The sequence below is a fragment of the Lathamus discolor genome, chromosome 4 (assembly GCF_037157495.1).
Source record: "Lathamus discolor isolate bLatDis1 chromosome 4, bLatDis1.hap1, whole genome shotgun sequence".
NCBI classification, from domain to species: Eukaryota; Metazoa; Chordata; class Aves; order Psittaciformes; family Psittacidae; genus Lathamus; species Lathamus discolor.
Window position 1 is genome coordinate 74,140,660 of NC_088887.1, and position 22,867 is coordinate 74,163,526.

At 40.5% G+C, this 22,867-nt stretch overlaps 1 protein-coding gene across 3 annotated transcripts in view; it reads right to left on the minus strand.

Annotated features, from left to right (window-relative positions):
- HS6ST3 (heparan sulfate 6-O-sulfotransferase 3) overlaps window positions 1-11,675 on the minus strand; it is a 345,730-nt gene extending 334,055 nt beyond the window's left edge. Inside the window, exons 1-2 of one of the 3 annotated variants that reach the window (XM_065678043.1) lie at window positions 11,556-11,675; window positions 11,089-11,468 (exon numbers count right to left, since the gene is read on the minus strand). In XM_065678043.1, coding sequence (XP_065534115.1) covers window positions 11,089-11,468; window positions 11,556-11,675 — 500 coding nt within the window. Of the gene's footprint in view, window positions 1-11,088 lie in introns of all 3 variants that reach the window. The other 2 variants (XM_065678044.1, XM_065678042.1) reach the window with 2 other exon arrangements.
- Window positions 11,676-22,867: the final 11,192 nt, after the last annotated feature.

A 22,867-nucleotide genomic window follows, 5' to 3' on the forward strand; every position in this document is an offset into this window, starting at 1 on the left:
ATGGGCAACATCCAGCTGACAAGAAGGTAAATAAGAAGTGTGGGCTGTAACCTGGGTAATAGATGAAAGGGAAAAAAAAAATCCAACGAAAAACATCCAAACTGAAAATGTGCCCATGGAAGAGATGCTTTCCTTTTCCACATGTCCTTTTAGACTCTTCTGTTTAGGTAACATATGGCACAAAGTGAAAATCCTCTACTCATACAGTAACAAATTTTGCTCCTGCAATGATACACAACTTGTGATTTTCTTTAAAACAACAATGCAATTACAACGACCTTGCTACCAGTTTTTCCGAATTCACACGATTTTTATGTTTTGTTTGGGTTTATTTTTAATATTTTCTTTGGAACTGCCTACTACTTTGGACTGAGCTACAAGTAACACCATGAAACAAGAATGATAAACATCAACCATTCCTACTTCTTTCCTAATCAAAGCTGCAGTTCTGTGTGGCCACACTTCAGCTTCCCACTCAATCTGTTATTCAGACACAGTCCATCAGTTTTACTATTACTCTATAGCAATGCTCAACAGCAGTTCAGATGCCTGCCACTGACCTGTATCACAACAGGATTCTTTATCCCATTGTTAGGTATCTGACAATTTAATCAAAATGAGAAAAAAGAGAGATACACTAATACCAAAATAATCTGCATAAGTCACAGGCAGTGCTATAAAACTCAGCATACATTTACATGCTCATTGACCCACCAGCTTTTGCCAGCAGATTCAAGAGACCTGAGATCAAAAGAGAAAAAGATTTGCTGAAGAGCTGATGTGTTACAGAGGGCCTGGGCTTTTTACGAAAAAGCTATTTTCAGTTTATTTTAACTTCCTTTAGCTACGTTTTCTATGTGGAGGAAACCATTTCAATGAACATTTTCAGGTTTTAAAAGCTTGACAAAAAAAGGCATGGCAACTTTAACACAGTTGAGATGAAGTTTGCAACACAAGGCTTTAAATAGGGACTCTAAACCTTTACTTCACAAAAAAAAGTTAAATACATACACACTCACATATATGCACACAAACTAATTGAGGTTTTTCCACAGTAGCTTAGTAAGTAGTCTGTTCAATTTTCATGTGGAAGTGTATAGAGAACTTGTATCTAGACTCTTCTTGGATGCAGTGATACATGAGGAAGAAATGAACTCAAGTTGGACAATGGGAAATTTCAGCTAGGTGAGAAGAGAAGCTCTCTTCTGATGAGGGGGGTTCATCACTGGAAGAGGTTGCGCACAGACACTGTGGCCTTCTGTAACTCCATCTTTGGAGTTACAATTTCTGGGCAATGTGCACAGCTACCTGCTCTAGACAGACTGACTTGTGAGCATGGATTTGGGCTAAATTACTGCCAGAGGTCCCTTCCTACCAACATGGTTCTGTAATAAATCCAAATGACTAGTAGTAGAGAACAACATAAAATACTTCATAAAGCTACTCGTCTCATCTGAACCTTGTTAAGTCAGCAACAGAAAAGATACAGCCTTAGCCTGATAGAGGCTTTTCTGGCATGAAAACATAGAAGTTTTGCAGTTACAGAAGTTATTCATCACTCATATTTGAAGCTTCTCGGAAAATAATGGTCATACTCCCACCACTAAATATTAAGGTCTAGTTAAAAGATGAAAATACTGCATGACAACTGTGCTACTGGGGATTTATAGTGTAGAGCTGAAGATGCTTAATTTAACATTTGGGTCTCTTATTACAAAACTTATCTGACTTGAGAAACCTGTGCCAAAATAAGAAAAGACCTATGCAGGACAGGATCTCAAACTAGCTTGTGCTTGAAGTTTCTCATTATGTACATGTCTTTCTCTTCCAGCAAGTATAAAAGAACACAGGGAGAGCTTTAAACCCTCAAGTTTTTTCGGGGAGGGGGGTGGAACACCACCAAACCAAAACACACGAAACACCTTTCAAATTTCAGTTTTTGATCCTTCCTTCACCTCTCAAGATTGTAGCTTTATTTCTGCTCCCTGCTTTCTTTTGCTGTCTTCCAGACTTCACTCCCACTTTGGGCTCACAGCTTATTCCTATGCTGCTTCTTTTCTTTCCCCTCTTCCTCTGAGGAGTTCCTCAAGCAAACACCATCAGTTGCTATTCCACCTACCTCCACATTCTCAGCCACAGGCTGTGTGCAAAGACACATGGAAATAAAGTAAATAATTGCAAATAGCTACTTTCAAGTGTGAAAATACACAAACACTGAGATACAAAAGTATTTGCTACTTAAACAAAAGCCAGCTCAAAAAAACAATTTAGAAATAGGCTACCCAGGCAAAGGGGGAAAAAAAAAATAATTAAGCCTTTTCCTACATTACCACCTCTAAAATTTCATTTAACATACATTTAAAAATAATGTGCCCAAGTCTTAGAAATGAAAAATTGAAAGTCAGTAAGCTTTTTCCACTGACATCAGAATTTAGACGACAATTTGAGAACAAAAAAAGATGTATTTTTGATTTGTGTTTTGACCAGTATGCCTCCTTTTTTCACTCACCTCACTTTCAAGGTTATTTGTTTGCAGAAAGTAACTGGGCTCAGAGGTTAGCTCCTCTGCACAGTCTAACATCCTGAAGGGCCATCTCCTTCCCGTACCAAACAGCACCAGGAACCCCACAGCCAGACATCTCATCAATTTACTTCACAGAACAAGGGAGTATACTCAAATCAATTACGAATATCATGGTTTGTCTCAGCAATCCTTCAATACTTTGACTTTGTAAACTGAAGTTGCATCTGGTCACTGCTTTATCCATCCCAACATTATTCTTCATACAGCATTCAAAGTTTCCCCCTTACTAAGCCAGTATGTTTGGCATCCCTCTCAGTTTGTAGACACTCAGGGGCACACTTCAATTTGCATTAATTATTCACTTTCACAACTGACATATAACTATATTAATGCAACACTTCTAATACATCTGAAATCAACTCTGCATCAAACATTTTCTAACAGATTACTTTTTTAAAGTAAATAACAGGGTTAGTATATTAAGTTTAAATGAGTAATTAAAGCCAATCCCCCCTCCTCCTTTTTCTACGATGACTTTAAGCTGTGGGCCAAACTCCAGATTTCTGTAGAAGTATACATAAGGCCACCTAATAGTAAGGCTCATAGCAGAACCAAAGTCTTCAGAGCTTGAAGACAAAAGGACCTATCCTTACCAGAACATATTTTATACTTTTGTAGTCAATACACATTGAAATCTCAAGCACTGATCATGTAACAGACCACAAGTACTTCAAGAGTTACTGATTTTGCCACTCTAGAATTTGTTCTGAAAGAAGATCCATCCCATCTTGAACAAAATCCAAAAATACTTTGTTGTTAACTTTTCCCCCTAAATTCATGTTGATTCAAAGCTGAATCATTTATCATAACAGCAGTCCAAATTAGACCCTTAATTCATACAATCAGCCTCCTACACAGTGTCTGGAAACACTGTTCAGCAATAACATAACTCTAAGTTACTTCTAAGGCAACCAGGAACCTGAAGACATCCAACATAGTTTAGCACTAGAAATTTAGGTTATAAATACTGCCAGAAAACAGGCAGCAAGTTGAATGCAATAATAAATCCATTAAAGAATACAGGTTCCCTCCCTTTTATTGGATTTCATTCTGCACAGAGAGCTGTGGAGTCCTTACATTATTAGCTCGCTCGCTACCATGGCTGCACCAAACTCTGGGAGGAAATGCTTTACCCTTTTTGCCTTAGAAGGCAACACATGAAAATTGCCAGCACACCTGAGGGGGGCAATCATTCAGTTCAACCAGCTTTCTACACGTTCCACTGAGCTTTGGGGTCACTGGAGCTGAGCTGGCAAAGATTTTCTTACTCCTCCACAGAGAGGTCTCAAAAAAAAAAAATTTTTTTTTTTTAAAAAAGGATAAGCTCACAATTTTATCCTTATTTTTGCCACCATCTGGGTCTACAGGTTTAATCTTTATTGGCGTAATGACATTACACAGCAACTTTTCCCACTCACACAGTAACTCTTCCTATTCCACCTAAAACCAATACATACCCCAAAGCTACGTAAGGATTCAAGCAATATCCTATTCAGGATTGGAAATTATTCTAAATTAGGCAAGTAGTTAAAAGAAATTAAAAAGCATCTTAGTAATACAAGAGAATTAAAACAGCTGCCATGCTTTATAAGACTGTACAGCCCAAGGGGCTGCTACTGACACTTCACTTTGTTTTCTCCCCAAGTGTTCCTCTGCATGGCTCCTGCAAGATAAGAGAATAGCTCCTTCATTTTAAAGAAAATCTTATTAGACAGCCTATTTTCCAGAATAAAATGCCAGAAGAAGCTTAAAAAAACACCCCTGCATGATACATGAAGCTAGATTAAGAAGAAAGCAGCAAGGTTTGCATGAAAGAGCAACCAAATTTGCTTGGGGAAATCATCAAGTTCTCTTACAGACAACTAGAAGAACGGCTGCTCAGGTGATCATTTTCATCACATGCACCTCCCAGTCTCAAAACTTACTACCTTTCACGGATATCTGTAAATTATAAGAATCTGTAAATTATAAAGATATCTGCAAATGATCCTTATGAATGGGTGAAACAGTGGTCAGCACAATCCATTCTCAATTGAGTAGTGCTGACTACCATTTTATCAGTACCATCTACATAAACATGAGCTCTAGTCCTTCCTTCAGGCAACCTGCTGAGGTTTACTGCAGCAGCATCAGAAGTCTGAAGACAAGACTTGGCTTTGGGTCAGAAGTTTGCCACAGCTGTGACAACCCTGACGCTGAAAAGTTCCCTCTCCATCAATCATTTGTCTGTGACTCTGGGCAGGGAAAATCTCACAGAAGAAAAGTACAGTGCACAAAGTAGCTGAGGAGAGCTGCTAGCTGCTGCCACATGTTCTAAGACAAGTTATCTTTCATAGCACAGAAGAGATTATCAGACAGCATTACTATATCAAATAAGCTGGATCAAATCAGTCTAACTTCCTTCTAAAATATAAAGATTGATTCTGAATATGAACAGTAGGAAGGAAACGCTTAAGAAAAAAAATAAAAAAAAAAAAAAAAGAATGACTTTAGACAACATTTCCAGTTAGTGCCGTAAGCCAGAAAAAAAGAAAACACTAGGAAACAAAATGATGTGGCAGTGGCAGAACTCCCTGGAAAGCACTTCTAAGAGCTTTATGAAACAAAAGATTTATCACAAAAGGATTTCATTCTGTTCAGTGTTTGCATCAACAACGTGGATGCTGAATACTAAGCACATTTATTAAATATGCCAATGATGAAAAGCTAGGAAGGACAAAATCAAAATTTAAATCAATTGTACAAATTGAAGAAATTGACAAAAGAGGAATGAAATCCAGTGGGGATGAGCACAAAACTCATATAAAAAGACAATGGAAAATACAAGTAGTAGCCTTTAAGAAAATGAATAGCACCTAAATCCCAAGTTGAACAGTCAGCGTTAGGCAACTGCAAAACAGGCAAACATCACTGAAGTGTGGAACAAGGACAGCTTTCAGAATAAGCTAAGTCATCTTTTTTGCTTCACTCTGCACTACACTTATAGATGAAATACTGGACCTCCACTGAAGCATCAATTTTCAAGAAAACAACTGACAAATCCAAAGAGGAGGAACATGAAGAATGGCCTACAATGAATACAGAATGAGCAGGATTTGGTTACTTTTTAAGTGAAGGTTGAAAGAAGGCTTCCTAAGAACCAAAGTACTCAGCAGGCTACTGCAAAGAAAAGGGGATCAATTTATTCTCAGTTTCTCAAAAGACAGAAGATGCAGTGGGCTTAAAATTGGAATTAATAAGATCCACACCAAGCACTGGGGGGAGACACACCACTTTCCAGCAGTAAGGACAACAAAACCCTTGAGCAGATTACCAAGGTTCTTTTAAAGCATCCAGCACTGGACACAGTTAAGGAAGGAAAATGGCCACACCATCAGTACCATGACCATAGCAAACTGTTTAATACTTCTTGCTCCTTACATTTATATTAAAAAGCCCGAACAAACAAATAAAACCCCAGCTCTATGGAGCTCACTGGCTCTAACATTCATTTCAGTAGAGGATACCAAGGTATCCTAGATAAGGTATAGGTGTATCACTAGGAATGGGTTCAAATTCTAGAGAATGTGTTGGGCTTTCTGGTTGCTTGCTTTTGTTTTTGGTTTTTTAGTTTAAGCATTTGTGACTTTTTATTTTCTTCTCCCCCTACCTCCAGCATAGTCTTAATTTTCAATTAACCCTCTTGCATGTTTATCATGACCATAGTTACCAGGGCTGCAAAAAACAGAGTCCATTCTACCCTGTTATTGCTATAGCTTTAAAAAACACTCAATAGTCAAAAAAAGGATTGCATAAGAAGAAAGAAATCCTACTAATAGTTTCTATTCAACTCTCCCAATTCCATGACTCATGGGTTTACTGCTGATTTATACTCCTATAGAATAACAGAGCACACAATAAGTTAAACAGACATGAGGAAATGGAGAGTATAATGTAAGCAAATTAACGAAAATCAATAGTTTCAAAGACTAAAGTGCACTGATAATAAAGCTCATGAGGTTTACAGAATTAGTCTGATTTCACTATTTTCAAATAAGAAAATTAGACAACACTTTCAATGCAGTGTTCTCTCAAGTGTGTAGTTTGAAAGATTACCTTCCTAGTTTAATCAAACTTGTAATAAGTAATAATGAATAATTATTACTTATGCTGCAGGCACACCAGCAAGGGAGAAAGTGTGCCTTGATTAGGACTTCTAAGATCCCCTCTCAATCCCTCACACATACAGTAAAGAGGCAAAGCAAGCCTTGTCTCACACACCAAATTTTAGCTGGTAACCTAATAGAGACAGACAACATCTCTGCAACATCAGACATTGAATTCTTCTCATCTAGTTTTAGACAACAAGCCCACATTTGCCATTCCAGTCATCCCTTGCAATCAGTGAAAGGAAGAAATGTCCCCCCGGAAGACAGTTCAGCAGATCTCAGACATATCTTAGACCCTCCCAAATGGCTGCTTGTATTATTCTGTTTCTTCCCACTATCTACAGAAGTGGCCTAATGTCACTTCTCAGACTTGAGACCAACTCTTCCCCGCATCCCAGGTTAGACATCTAACAACATTTCTCTTCCCTTCCTCTCCTCAAGCAATGCTGGCTAAGGCTCCACAGTCTCAGCTTCTTGGCACCCCAGAAGAAAAGCCAAGTTACAGAGGTGGAGCTAGACACAAGCATCATCAACTTCAATGACTTTGAGAGGGCAAAGCAAACACACAAAAGACTGTTCTTTTAAAAAAAGGATTACACCCCAGTTTCAGTTACTTTTTTTTTTTTTTTTTGTAGCAGCCATTTTTGTGAAGCAAAGTAAATAATCCAAGTTGTAGACACAATGCATAGCAGTAACTCTGCTGTTAAATGTATGGAGGGCTATCCTACTGATGCAAGAACTTCCAAGTGAACCTGACTGCATCTTCATGGGAAAAGTCCCACTGCTTGGGTAACACTAGTTATTTGAAATTATGGGCTGAAAACTGTGCTAGTAAGAATTTAATTTAAAATCGCATCAGCTGCATGCCCTTCCCCATGTCCTCACTATCCAGACAGGAACTCTTGTAAAAGTGAAAGCCGTAAGTTAGTATGAAAAGTTAATAGCCTGGCTCTGTAAACACTTTAGCAGGTACTTCAGCAGGACATCTCGCATCCTGAAAATTAAAACATGCAAATGTTTGAAGAAATAAAGTCTAAAATTGTTGGTTTGGTTGCTGGTTTGGTTTTGTTAGGTTTTTTTTAAGTAATGACATTCAAAAGGGTAACTTTGATTCTTACCAAAAAAGAAAGTTCTACAACTTCACAACAGCATCCAACACATTGACAAACAAATTTTCCTACTAAAGTACCTAAGCTGGGATGAGAGCACAGAACATTTCATACCATTCACTCAGGCAGAGGTAAAGGTCCAGTGAGACCTAAGTCAGAACTGATGCTTGGGCTTTAAGAAGTTCAAATTGCTGGGGGACAGCAGCAATTTCTCCCGTGTTCTTTCCTGGGACCTGAGATTTCAAGAAACCAAGATCAGAAACACAAAAAAAATGAGATAAAGTCTCTCTAAAACCCTGAGGAGATTTCAGAAGTAAAACATCTTTAAACACACTGCCCATGAAAGACCAAGACCCCCAGGGCGAGGTGAGGTAAGGGAGTGCTTCACATACCTTCTAAGACCCTTGGGACTATCATCCACTCCCTCCTTTCCCTGGCAGCTAACCATTCCCCCATGAATTCTAGTTTCTTCATGAACTCTTCTAAAGACCTGCATTAAAAGGTAGGACTTGATCTAACTTGTTCACAACAAAATAGCAAAGAAAATACTTCTGAGAGCCACTTGTTTAATTTTTTACTTACATTACTCTATTGCCAGCCATGTAAAAAGCAAGTTTTCCAAATGTGGAGATTTACACTCTAAAACCCTTATTCCCTCTATGTAGCAAAAGACAGGCTACATAAATAGAGATCTGAAGAAAATCCAGATTTTTTGCTTCTCCTGCTATGAGGAGAAACAAAAGATAATCCAAAATACACTTAACAGCATCCTCACTTCATCAAATACATGGCACAAGAGATCAAATACCTTGGCACCAAATTCATAACATCGTGTGTCCTGCTCAGAAAAAACTCATTGTCAGATATTTAACCAATTTAGCCTTATTTTCTGACTCTATAGCTGTAAAGTAGAAACATTGAGCTATTCAAGGAATTATAATGCCTCAAATACATTCAGAAGCTTTAAAGGATGAGTTAAAAATAATCAGTATGTTTTATGTTAGACACATATGCTAGTTTCTTGCCTATTTTCGACATATAGTCTCCTCATTCTCAATTCTCAGTTCAAGCATTTAAAAAAAAAAAAAAAAAAAAAAAAAAAAAGCTTAGATGCATGCCTCTAATACTACAGTACTCCAGCAGAATAGTTTAGGCTTGATGCCAACTTTACCAGGAGCAAAGAGATCCACAGCAGAGACAAACCCTACTTTGGGGTTATCTGATTCATTTTACAGCTCCTTGAGAAGCTTAAGTCAAGCTACATGATTATAAAGAGAAAACAAAGGGGAAAGTGAAAAGGTGTCTGTAATACAGGAAGCAGTGGATAATAAAACAATGCAACAAATAATTATTCATAGCACTTTCCTCACTTACATAAAGACCAATGAGACAAGGGGGAGTTTTCTCCAAATCAATAACCAAGAAGTACAATGTCACACTAACCAAATCATTCACTAACTAAACAAATGTTTAAGAAAGCATTACCAAGTTGTGATGGAGAAATGTTACTACATGTCTGCCTTCAACCAAAAAATCACTAATTATCCACCAAACAATCACTATGACCTGCTTTGTAATTCAAATCAAAGTTTTAAGTTTAGTTCACATAATCATGTTTTTATTTAAGAGTACTGAGACCACTACTCCATTTTTACTGCCTACTTGTGATCTTTGCAATTCCATTTAACACTCCTTTACTTCCTTACTATTTTCTTACTAATATTTTTCGTAAGAGAGGAAAAAGGACTTCAGTGGCAGATTACGTATTTTCAGACACTTCCATGAGTATTACTCTTCCTTCTTATGTCCCTGGTTAACATTACAAGTTTACTGAATATTCCTTAAAGCTGTACAGTTAACACCAAGTGATTTTGTCTTTCAAGACATTCACAGCATCTGTCTTCCATTAGCACACCAACATATGCACTTACCTCCAGCTAAACATTTTACACAAAATTGTGTGAACTACCTTAACAGTATTCTGCAAGTACAGTCCAAGTCCACAACCATCAGTGACAAATTCAAATTATACTGACTGGAGTCACGCTAAATGGGACTAGCTTTGCTATATGAGAGGGAACGAACATCAAAGGTTCATGTAAAATAACCTTCAAATTGCCACGACAATCAATTTTATCAACTTGATGAACAGACCCTGTGAACATGAGTCCACGTACGTCATGGACTGTGTGTGTTCTTAAATTACAAGGCACAAAACACAATGTGGGAGTGGTCCTACTGAATGAAAAGTTAAACTTTGCCAAATCATGCAATTAAAATGGACAGTAAAATGAAAGAGTGTAAGTTATCCGGAAACTGTAACAAAGAAAAAAATTGGTTTTCCTAACTATTTTCCACCTGTTTAAGTTATAATCGTTGCATTCCAAAGGCTTAAGCGAGAATTCAACTCGTAACTTCTCACTACACAGTCAAAATCTATTATACAGATAGAGAGGATCTAATATTAGCCTGAACATCTGATTTAATGGCAAATAAATCAAAACAAACCCCAAAACTTACTGAATCACCTAGAGCTATCTCGTACCGAGATTACCCATCTGACAACCTTTCCATTCCCACAATTTCCACATTTCCACCGACAAGACTTTTTGGGAGACACAACAAAAGCACAACAAGATAACGCGGAGAGGCAGCATGCACATGACATTCAGAAGCTTTCCGCTGTCGTCAAATCATCAATAGAACATTAACAGTGTCGTTTTTTCGCTAGTACTGCGCTCCCCGCTTAAAGCCTGAGCACACATCGCCTTCTGACTCTGAGCTCTCACATACAGCGAGCGATCAGTACGCAGCAGCAAGCAGAGAACCAGCCTATCTGCCAACAAGAAACACACGGAGAGAGAGTTTAAGGGCTTCCGGACAGTTCAGACTCCGCTATAACATCACACAGCAACCGTAGCCATCCACTAGATTCTTCAGAGGCACTCTTACGCAGAAGAGTGTAACGCTGTGTTAAAAACAAGTTTCCGAACAATGCACAGACTGGAGAAACTCGCATAACCCCAGCAAGAGTTTCTCCCGTGCTGCCCTGTGCAAAAGGCAGCTGTATACGAGCTGGGTGGAATCAGCGCAAGTTTGAGGCTAGGCGAGAGCATTACAGGTAACAGGGCGGGAAGCAGCCCAACCTAGAACCTCCTCTGGGACAAAAGCCTTTTTAACCACCATTTATTTATTCATTTCCCCCGACCGCTCCTTACAGCCTCCGAGTCCCGCGGCCGGCACTTACCTGAGGGTGCGGTTGCCGGCGCAGCCGCGGCGCTCCATGGCGGCGGGCACGCAGCTGGTGAGCTCGGTCCAGTCGGCGTGCAGCCCGCAGCTCCAGCCGGTGGAGAAGCGGGAGAAGAGCCACGTGTCCTTGTCGCCGCCCGGGCGGTGGCAGGCGCACTTCTTCTGCCCGGCGCGGCAGTAGCAGGGCTGCTCCAGGCGGATGTTGCGCACCAGGTGCCTCCCGAAGGTGGTCCCGCCTGTCTTCTGGATGTGGAGGAAGACGATCACGTCGCGGCCCCGCATGTCGAACCGCACGCGCCGACACAGCTCCCCCCGCGCGAACGGGAACTTGGCCACCAGCCGCGGCAGCGCCGCCGCTGCCTCCGCCGCCTCCTCCTCCTCCTCCTCCTCCTCCGCGGTACCCGCTGCAGCCTCCTCCTCCTCCTCCCGCTCCGCCGGGCCCCCCCCACGGCGGGCAGCGGAGGCCGGCGGGCGGCGGGCGCAAGCGGCGCCGGGGCAGGCGGGCGACACATACTGGTAGACGATGAGCAAGAAGAGCAGCGCCAGCAGCGGCGGCAGCAGCCACCTGTTGAAGCGCTCGTCCATGGCGGTGCGCGGGGGGCAGCGCGGCGCGGGATCAGGCGCTGCCGGGCGCTGACAGGGCGGCCGCCCCGCTCGTATCCCGCAGCCGAGGGTCTCCCGGCTCCCTTCCCGACGGCATGGTCCTGGCGGGCGGCTGAGCTGGGCTCCCCTCAGCGCAGCGCGCCGCGCCGCAGCCCGCCCGAGGCGGCCATCCCGCTCGCCGCGGCTGAGGAGAAAGAGGCGGCGGCGGCCGCCGAGCGGGAGCGCCTCGCGCCTCGCCCGGCACGGGCTGCTGGGCGACAGCGGCGACAGCACCACAGTCCGCTCCGCCGGCAACTCTCCAGCCCAAACACACCGCTCGGCCCCCGCCCGCCAGCCAATCGGCGCAAAGCCGGCCGCTTGAGCAGCCAATGGCCGGGCCTAGCACGCCGGCTCCGTCGCCAATGAGAGCCGGCGGCGAGTGAACGGGGGTGGTGGGAGTCGCTGCTCGCTCCCCTCCAGGTATCGGACGGAGAGCGATCGCGCGCGGGTGATGAGGCAGGACGCGGCAGCAGCCAATGAGGCGCCGGGGGAGGAGCGAAAGGCAGCCAATGAGATTAACGAGGGGGCTCCGCCAGGTGAGCGGGGTTCCTGTCAGCGCCCCTCCCGCTGCTTCGCGGCCCGTCAGGCCCGTGTGCGGCTCGTCGAGGCCACCTAAATAACTAACGTATGTGTTTTGAGGTTAAACGCAGTACTGTCCCGTTGTTTTGGCTTGGGGGCTTGTGTGTGTGTGTGTGTGTGTGTCTTGTACTGTCTGCAGTTTCAAGCCCGTTTATAACCCCAGTGTTTTTCATATAAGTAGGTTGGACAACATAATGACTACACAGCTAATTAATTGTAGATTAAATGATCTGCAGTTGGTTCTTGCGGTCTGCAAAGCACAGAGTCGCACATGCTGAACGGACTTTGCAGAACACTATCTCCCCTGAGGCAGTAACATCGATTCCCCCTTTATTGGAGTCCCAAAAGTTGATTTATTCTGTTTTCAAAAGTTGGTTTTTCAAGCCCCTTAACATACTTACCACAATCCTCAGTCTGAAACTGTGCTGTTTACTGACTTCACAGAATCGTGGGATGGCTTGGGTGTGAAGGGACCTTAAAGCTCACCCAGTTCCAACCCTCTGCCACACTTTCCACTAGACCAGGTTGCTCAAAGCCCCGTCCAACCTGGCCTTGAACACTGCCAGGGATGGGGCAGCCACAGCTTCTCTGGGCACCCTGTGCCTCACCACTCTCACAGTGACATTCAGCTTACAGGTCACACTCAGCTGAGCTTTGTCAAAAAAACCCACAACCCACTGTTTTGTCTGCAGTGAGTTCTCTGTGTTTTTAAATGTCTGTTACACTTCAAATACAAGCCTCGTACAGCTCCTGGATAATAGTACATTAATATGCAAAGCATTTCATGTTGGAACTGATTGCACATCTCGGTTATTTAATTACAGAATGCCTTTATTTACTGAGGGATTAATTAGATATCTGACAGTGCTAAAGCAACTTTCTTACTTAACTCTAAAGACAACTTCACCTCTGGAAGGCTGGTAACAGAAGAGTAGCGCCTTCCCATGGGACAATTTAACTTTAGAACTTGAAAAAAACAGTTGCACAAACGTTCTTTAAGCTGAAGATCTTTAAATAGAAAGTTAGAGTATTTGGGCTCTTGGAATAGAGTATCAGCTCCCATTAAAGCTTGCCAGAAATAACAGAAATTACCAAAAATTGGTCTAAACAAAAGAACGTTGTGAAATGTTCCAGAAGTTGCTACCGTAAGATCAAGGGCATGCAGTACCCAGTGTCAAGCACACAAACATACAGCACACACATACACATTTCCAGGGTCCCACATCACTGTGAAGGTTTTACATTGGTGAAAGCCTGAGAGCAACAAATTCCTGCGTCTTGCCAAGACATCAAAAGAGATGCACTTTTATCTTCAGTGAGATTTTCTAAGGAGAAAGCCATAGGTTACACGGTGAAACTGCAAAAAAATGCAGAGTCTGGTGTCAAATGAATCTCCTCAGCCTTCTTCATATAATGACAAGAGGTGTGCACCCACTCACTCTCACCAAAGTGAAAAACAGCATTTTTGTCTTGGAAAATCACCATATTGCCACCAGGAGCACCACAGCATCCATCTTCTCCCTAGGGAGACCTGACTTTCTTTGCTTTGCCCACCACGGTGCTCCCCTGCTTTCAGACTCCCCCTGCCTCCTCCCAGGTGTGGACTTAATGAGGTCACCTTTTAACCTCAGTCTTTTACCGGGTGACAGGGAGCCTATCCCAGAGAAATGTAAATATTTATACATGGAAGATATAGAAGCACTTTGTTCTCACCTCAGCCTATTCATTACCTAACAAACAACCACAAAAAACAAACCCAAAAACAAAACCCAAAAAAAGCAGGAACATTAAATATAGCCTTGTTTCAGTAACAGAATAGCACTAGCAAGGCTTCTGAGGGTAAATTTGTATCTGGAATAAAAGCACTGCTAAAACATTTTGACTGATCTCTCATAATGCTTTTAGATGCAGATATGCTATTAGAATTTAAGATTTTCTTATTAAAGACATAAATGACACTGTACCTCCATCTCCATGAAAAGATCAGAGCTAAATTCGCTAAACAGATAAATTGTGCATTTCAGCCATATTTAAAATTCTTATTTATTTAAATTTACTCAAGATCGTAACTGATTCGTGAAGACTGTCAAGAATATGTTTTACTGGACAGAAAAGATGTACAGGAGGAGTAAAAATATATTTAATGAGGTTTAGATTTAAAACCTGACTTTTAGAAAGCACTCCTTTTTCTGAAACTAGCAAAAAGTACTTGAAGACCCATATGAGTTAATGTGTAATGCAGCTTTCAAAGGCAAGCTTTTACTCATGAATTTTAATACTCCTAACAACGGTTTGTGGACCATGCTCTATATCACAGCCATTGCACATCCAACCACCACCCAGTTCTTCCCACTTGCATACATGGTGTGCAGTTGCATATCAAGCTGTAACGAACACGGCCCTAGCTTGAACAGCAGTTGGAGTCTCCAGAATGAACCTGCGTCTAATGATCATAGGATGGTTTGGGTTTGAAGGGACCTTAAACTTCATCCAGTTACAACCTCCTGCCATGGGCAGAGACACCTTCACTAGACCAGGTTGCTCAAAGCTCTGTCCAGTCTAGCCTTGAACGCATCTTCTCTGGGCAACCCGTTCCAGTGCCTCCCCACCCTCACAGGGAAGAATTTCTTAATAATACATAATCTAAATCTCACCTGTCAGTTTAAAGCCATTCCCCCTTGTCCTGTCACTACATGCCCCTGAAAAAAAGTCCTTCTCCAGATCTCTTGTAGGCTCCCTTTAGGTACTAGAAGTTGCTCTAAGGTCTCCTTGGAATCTTCTTTTCTCCAGGCTGAACAGGCCCAACTCTCTCAGCCTTTCTTCACAGAAGAGGTGCTCCAGCCCTCTGAGCATCTTCATGACCCTTGTCTGGACTCACGTGAGTCCAGCATGTCCCTCTTATGCTGGGAGCTCCAGAGCTGAACACTCACAAGAGCGGATTAGAGGAGGAGAATCTCCTCCCTTAACCTGCTACTAAGCAGAGGCCAAGTATCCCTACACAGAGAATGTAGCGTTTTCATTTGGTAGCATTTTATGTTCTCTTCATAGAGATCCGCATTACTGCGCAAGGCTCTGTGGAATTAAGCTTTAATAAAACCAGTTAGCTTCTTTAGAAGTCAATGGCTGTAACTCATTAGCATCAATGAAGCAATGGTAAGGATCATTTTGAACACAGTTGCGTTTCCATTGATTTAATGGGAATATGGCTGGGTTCAAAATGAAGCCCTAAGAACTGCAAACACTGTTTAGTCCCAACATTTTCCCTTTCAAATATAACTCATCTGTAAATCTCCAGTGAGAGTTTAACTACAAGGAACATCCAAAGTCAGTTACAAGCTATTTTTGAGATACTCTTTACTCTTACAAAATGAGTGTAGTTTATCTGGATTTCAAAATTAAACAATTATTAAGATTTGGAATTCTCTTGTTTCTACCATAGTAATTCTCCAAGATCCTGTGCTGTCAGCATAGAGCTCAGAGTTCACCAAGCATTCAAATAAAATAATCTTGAAATGCCCTTATTCCTCGTAACAATTTCGGGCAGAATACTTTCACCTGTTAATACTTACGTGCCAGCTAGACTGTCATTTCTACTACAGATATGCATGTCAGCATTTTCACATGTCAGTGAAACTGTGCACACAAAACTATTTCTGAATTCCAAGACAGTATTTTACTTCTCCTTGCCAGTTCTGAGGTAACACTCAGCACATTTTCAGAGTTGCTAAAAATAAAAATTGGCATACTTACCATTTATTTTAAAGGTCAGTACAACATTTGCTAGTCTGAATCAATGGACATGTGAAACACTGTCAGTGCCAACATCAAGGTTTGTACAAAACGCATGAGTAAGCAAATGATATTATGAAGCAAAGGTACAAAAGTATGATCTCATTTAGCAATTACCTGTCTGACAAGGTTAGCATCTAATAGTTCTGTTAATGTAAAATTAAAGTGACACCTAACTTACACTGCTTTCTTTAAATTATTTATCACCGCTTGACCTGAGCTGTTTCAATGCTTGTAGCCAGTTGAGATTTCAGGTAAACTAATTATTCGTTGTGCAGCAAGTCCCAGGTGTCTCCCTTGTCACAAGGATACAAATTGTTATATTAATAAACGCGGGCTAACTTCAGTTATCTCTCATGGATTAATTTGTTCCAAGGTTTATAATATAAACCTCCCTTATTTTTTGTCAGATTAAATTTTAGTACATGCACTTACTGAACCTTCTATTTCAATGGCACACTGAGTGATGTGTTCTTCCTTTTAAAACGATTTATGCATTACACTGTCATCAGTCCATCTTCTCGTAAAGTTGCAGTTCATTATGAGGCTTGTTAATTTTCACTTCTCCTGCTTGCCGTCCTTCTTCTGGATGTAACAACTTTATTAAACCTATGACCCCCTTTCATTTCCTTTAGTCAGAATGCAGGCAATATAGAAACAACGCTTTCAGTCAATGTCTCCTATGTGCCGGTCCACACGCAGTGGCTTCTGCAAGTCATTCCTTATGCACTGCTGCGTGTTCTCCTTATGAGAGAAAAGATCATCTATATTCTGCTTTGAATATTCATAATTCTACCAGTGTAAGACACTGACCTAGAACAACTTGAACATCTTAAATCACTCCCAGAATTCTAGTCATTTTTCTTTTGTTTAAAACCATAACTGCTCTTAGAAATATTAAAATACACTTTTTCTTTTTAAATTACAGTTGTTGGGAAGATAGTTTCCCAAAAAAGGAACATTTCTGAAAATGTCAAGCTACATTTTTTAAATAGATGGCTAAACTATATGTTTACAGGCAGGTCTCCTTTCTACCATGTACACTTGCTCACCTTTTGCTCTTGCACTACAGATCATTCCCAGGCTTTGCAACATGGACATCTAGCAGAGAAAAGACTGAGAAAATGCTCTGTGTTTGGGCATGTGCCAACTAGCACTCTCCCAACCAACTCCTGGCCCAGGTTTGGGAGTCAAACCATTCCAGAAAACATTTCCAAGCAGCACTCAATGACCAAGATTACAGCTTCAGTGTAGGTGAGACCACATAATGCTACTCAGCCTCAATATTCAAGACAGTTCATGAACATGTTTAATTTACTAATGTAGACAACACCACTGAGCATTTGCAGTTTTTAATTTAGGGAAGAAAAATTTGTGTCTTCTCTTGCTTTTTGTACTGTGGCATAGCCAAGTTACATTACAAAGTTGAGGCTGAAGCTACAGTACCTTAGTTAGCAAAGAGAATCTCTGCCATTTAGAGCCACACACAGGGTTTACTGGAGTCCACTGCCTAGAGAATGGGGTGGCTCTAGGGATGAGCAATGTTACTTAGCTATCATCAGAACAGCAAGAATGGTGCAAGATGTGACCATTGCCTGCAAATTAACCAGAGAGCCTCTGGCCACTCTTGCCATTCAAAAGACATGTGCAGCTTCATGATATGACTAGATAGAGTTGCTGAGTGGGAACATACTTTGAGTGGAGTTACAAATGCTCCAGTTATTGAAAGATGCAGTATCAAATTACTAGCAGCAAATGCTGCTCCTGCACCAAAGGGAGAAAGCAAAGGGTATGAAATGCAGGGTGCTTTTTTGTAATCCCCAAAACCCTAAACACAGGGTTGTTCATTTATGCTCTTTAAAACCAGACTGCAACACGAAGACAGCCTGGGGAAAACATTTAGCAGGACAGACACAGCAAATTGCTCTCCCATTTCTGTTCTGTGCACAGGAGAACTTAGATGTACTTACACAAATTTCTTCCAGCTCTCAGCCTTCTGAATACTGCAATATTTACAATGCAAACTCTGGAGTGTCTATAACAGATCAAAGGCACTTTATCTGTACCACATCCACATGTATTTTTCCAGATTCAGTACAAGTAGAAATGCTACCAACCCAGCCACTGTCAATCATGTGAAGGATATTGCTACTGCATTTGCATATGGTCTTTTTGTTTTTCCCAGCACAGAACAGTCTAACAGCTCGTAAGGAACTCCTTTGTTTAAAGATTAAGATGCCCAAGTCAACACCCAAGTTCCCAGACTGAAGCTTCCACCCAAGAGCTGACTTAGATCAGGGAGATAAATGCAGAGAGAAATCTGTCTCTTCTGAAATTGGTACATGCTTCCTTCTGCCTAGCAAAGCTAACAAATAGCCTTATCAGTATTTCTCTCAAGACCCCAGAACTTCTCATATAGTTAAGGTATGGGAATTGCAACACTGTGTAAGACTGCCACCTGGTGATACACATCACAGCAATTTCTTCCTCGTACCATCACACAACCACCTTTTGCTTCCTTTCAGGTGGTCTTAATCTGCAAATCACCATCAAATATAACTTATCCCATTATCAGTTTATCTTGAGCAACTCTGCTTGTGTCTAGAAACCAAGTTATTAATGTTTTCAAAGTTCAGGCCATATCTCGTCTTTTCCGTCAGGATTGACTTTAAGATGTGTTATGGAGAGATGTAGTCTAACTTGATCCATACCCCCATCACAACTTTCTATGAAATCTAGAAACTTCAGTGTTTTCTCAGAAATAAATCTGAAGTAATATTAGAAATGATCCACTAGGTCTCCCCTCCCTCCTTTTTTTTTTTTTTCAGATTTTCAGTCTTTGTGATGTGATTTTTTTTTTTTTTTAAAAAGCCCCAAAAGCAACAACAAAAAATCTTCCAAGAAATTTCCTCCTTAAAGACAGAAAAAATTATTTGTGTAGCATATGATCTCAGATTCTTTCATCTCTTTCATCTGATCTCTGTGGGATATAGACGGAAAATGGACAAAAGCATTGCAAATGGTAGATTGGTAGATCAGGCTCAACTTCTAGCACGCCTATCTGGCTTTCACAGCTGTCCGCCAGTCTGAACCTTTCTTTTATAACTGACCTCCAGCTCCTTAGTGAAAAATCACAGCAAGTTCAGAGCCGTTATCGCTTTCTGGGTTGCCACTATTTCTTACTAGGCCTTTCTTGGATTCATGTCAGCAAGCTGACTTAGATACTTTGAAGTTTGAATTCAAGAACTGCACTTTTTTATGTGCAGGAGTTTTTTATACTACAGGAGGTTTTGGAACAATTCAACCCTTTCTGAGAAGGACTCCAACACCTGTTTGGGGATTTTTCTTAACTCCTTCTGATTTATCTATCTTGCTGTAAGCACTTAAAAGAGGCATGTAATCAGTGATTCTTCCCTGATGTATAGCCATACAAAGAAACTGGGTCTTTTGTGTATTTGTGTATGAACAATAATATCTATTCTCTAACCCTGCAAAGATCCTCAAGATGAAGGGTTGGACTAGATGACTTTTAAAGGTGCCTTCTAACCCAAACTATTATATGATTCAAAAATCAGTGAAATACTTATCCTGTCATTAGTTTAAAGTTCAGGTGGACTTCTGGAAAATGCTGAGAGGAATTCAGCTTTAATTATGAAGGGATTTAAGTTATTTCACAGCTGGTGCTGCAGTGAAAGTACTCCTATTACCTGAAATCTGGCCAACCTACAGAAGTCGCAGTGCAGAAAAGTCACTAGTACTGTAGGCAACAGTTTAGATACTCACACTCAGTTTAAAGTCTCGGCTTGAGTTATCTGCCTCCAGCACTAATTTATCTTATCATCTTGGATCCAAGTATGCTAAGAACTCTTAATTAGCATGAGAACTGGGAATTTTAACCTGTAACGGCAAATCGTGGCAGCAAATGTCAAGATACGAATAGTTCCCCTAACTCTCAGCACAGGGAAGGATCTCTTGGCCTTGCAGTCTGTCTGCAACAGACTGATGACAAGGTAAGAAATATGAAAGGGAAGAAAAATTATTCAACACTGTGACAGGTTTGAGATGAATAAACTGTAAATTTGGAGGGAGAACTGAGGTAAAGATTGCTTGAGTGTTTGTTCAGATTAAGAATTGGCAAAAAAAAATGAGAGAATATTTCTCCAGCTGGCAGAAAAGAAGATCGAAATACAGGTTGGTCAAAGCAGTTTGTCTGGCCAAGGGGTCTAAGGGCACCTGAAGTCAAAGTGGTTTAGTGAGGAGAAGCATGTACCTAAAAACTAGCAAGACCACGTATTATTTTGTGGCAAAAGAAAACCTGCAGTAGAGTAAGAATTGCACTGCTAAGAGAAGACAGAGGTGGCTTACAGCAATGTAGTCACACTGTGGCTTGCAGGCCACTGATGGTAAGTGAAATATCAGAATGTGATCTGCAAGACAATTGCTAGCCCTGCATGCCCATCTATGGCTACATACAAGCATAACTGTGAATCAGCAGGCATTAAAATAATTTAGTTGATGTTTTTAACATAAAAATTTATATGCCGTAAAGCTATTTTATTTAAATACTGATGTTTTAAACATAATTGTCATTCCTTTTCCCAAGTGCTAAGAAATACTATCATAGACTCTACGATTCTGTATTCATAGTAGGATTCAAGTTGTCCAGAGATTTTATAATTGCATTCCTTTAATAAAGTGTTTGAGCACCCCAAGTTTATAGAAAAAATGTAGAGAAAATGGGAGCTTGCACTTTCTTTTGGAAAGAAGACATTTAGATTCTTTTGGAAAAGTTTGCTGGGGGCTCCAGCAGGCAGGATCTCACTCCTCATTCTTTAGTATAATAGAGAACACTTACCATTTAATCCTTTCAGGAGACCTAAGTATATCAGCCTATATACTATATATTACAGTAAATTGTTTATGATAACTGTCAGTTACCAAAATTATAGTATAATCAGTGTAACAAATGTGAAAAATCGGTACTTACAGTGTATTTCTGATTTAGCTTCATTTAATCTAGGAAGTCATATCAAAGAATAATGGAAAACCAAAATAAAGATGAGCTTTCCGGTCTGAAACCTAGCTTTAATAACTAATAGATACCCATAATTTTCCTTTAGTTTAAGATGAGATATTAGTGATGTGTGATTACCATACATACCTGTGTATAATCTTAGAAGTTAGCCAAATATCTGTATAGGTGCATGACCATTTTATTTCAATGACAAAGATATTCTAAAGAGCATGCATCAAGATATCATACATATAGCATTAATCCTGTTGCCTTCTTCCTTCCTGTGTCTTCAGTGTCCCATAGCCTGGAACTGCACATCACTGCTTCAGCAGCACTGGGAAGGGGTGAAAAACCCTCCACAGCACATGCTACCAGCTCTTACCTTACTACTGTGGTAAGCCTGCATGGCTGGGAACTCCTTTAGCAGAAAATGGATACTGGAGATACCATTAGCAGAAGCTAGCACATTAGGGGTTAAGCAATTTGCATTTTGTTAATAACCCTTCATTTTTGCCCTCAAAGTTTATCTACATTAAAATATTCTAAATGTACTGTGTTTCTGTAAGTCTAATTATATGCAGTATGTGAAAACATATTTGATAATCACATTGCTAATTATGTGCAATCACTTCAATACACAGGTGCAAAGCTCCAGAAATATGCACAGTTGAATCTCTTCACATACAGATTTAAAACACAGCTTTCTAGTTATTCAAGTGTTCAGTGACCTGTCATTTCTCTGGGACAGTACTGCCCTTGGAACCAAAGGAATGTGCTAGGCTACTCAAACCTACGATTGAATTTATATGTGCATGTTCTAATGCTTAAAAACTGTATTTCCTGAGTCTTCCACAGTATAGGAACATTTTAAAGTACACATTTTATAATTTATTGACAGCTGCATCATGCTGACTTCAGAGATGTGGAAATTTTTCATTTTCTTCTGGGAGCTTTAATTCTCACAACGTTCCTTTAGTATGTATTTGCATGGAATACCATGTATATATGCATATGAATGTGTCTTTTCCAGTTTTGATTAAACATAAGGGACCTCCTTAATGGTTTAATAATACAAGGTAATAAAAGACTTGAGCAATAAATCCATTTTCATAATATGTATAATAGCTTGTGGCTGCACTTTTTTCTTCTCTTTCATTTATGTGTAACTTATTTTTACATTGATTTTTAAAGCTGTCTTCACAATGGATTGTAATTAGCTTTCGCATAAATCATAAAAATGGAAAATTTTATATACTCAGATTAACTGAAAAGGACATAAAATATTAATTTGCATCATTCAAAAGTAACACTTCCCTGTTCCCTCCAAAGATATTCAGCATAATTTATTGGAAGGAATAGCTTTAGATGGCTTGTCCCTAAGTACTGTTTCACATTTGGGAAGTGAGCTGAAATGAGCCCTGGCAGGTGAGAAGCCTATCTACTAGTTTGCTACTAACATTACCAAAATGATAGACAGGAGACAGACATGTCCCAGTGAGAAGGGACATAGCAGTATCTGAAAAGCAGCACTGGAATTTGTTCCACTGGAAACAAATCCATTGTATTTCATACAATAAAGCAGCATGGCTTGTTCTGTTTCACTTTAGCTACACAAAGCTTTAATTAAAATAAATTATATTTAAGAGTCACAGGACAGTCATTGTGGAAATTACACATACCAGCCACCATAACTGGGTTTGAATCTAGGTTTCCATTGAATCAATAAGCCAAAAAGAGATTCATCTATAAAGTC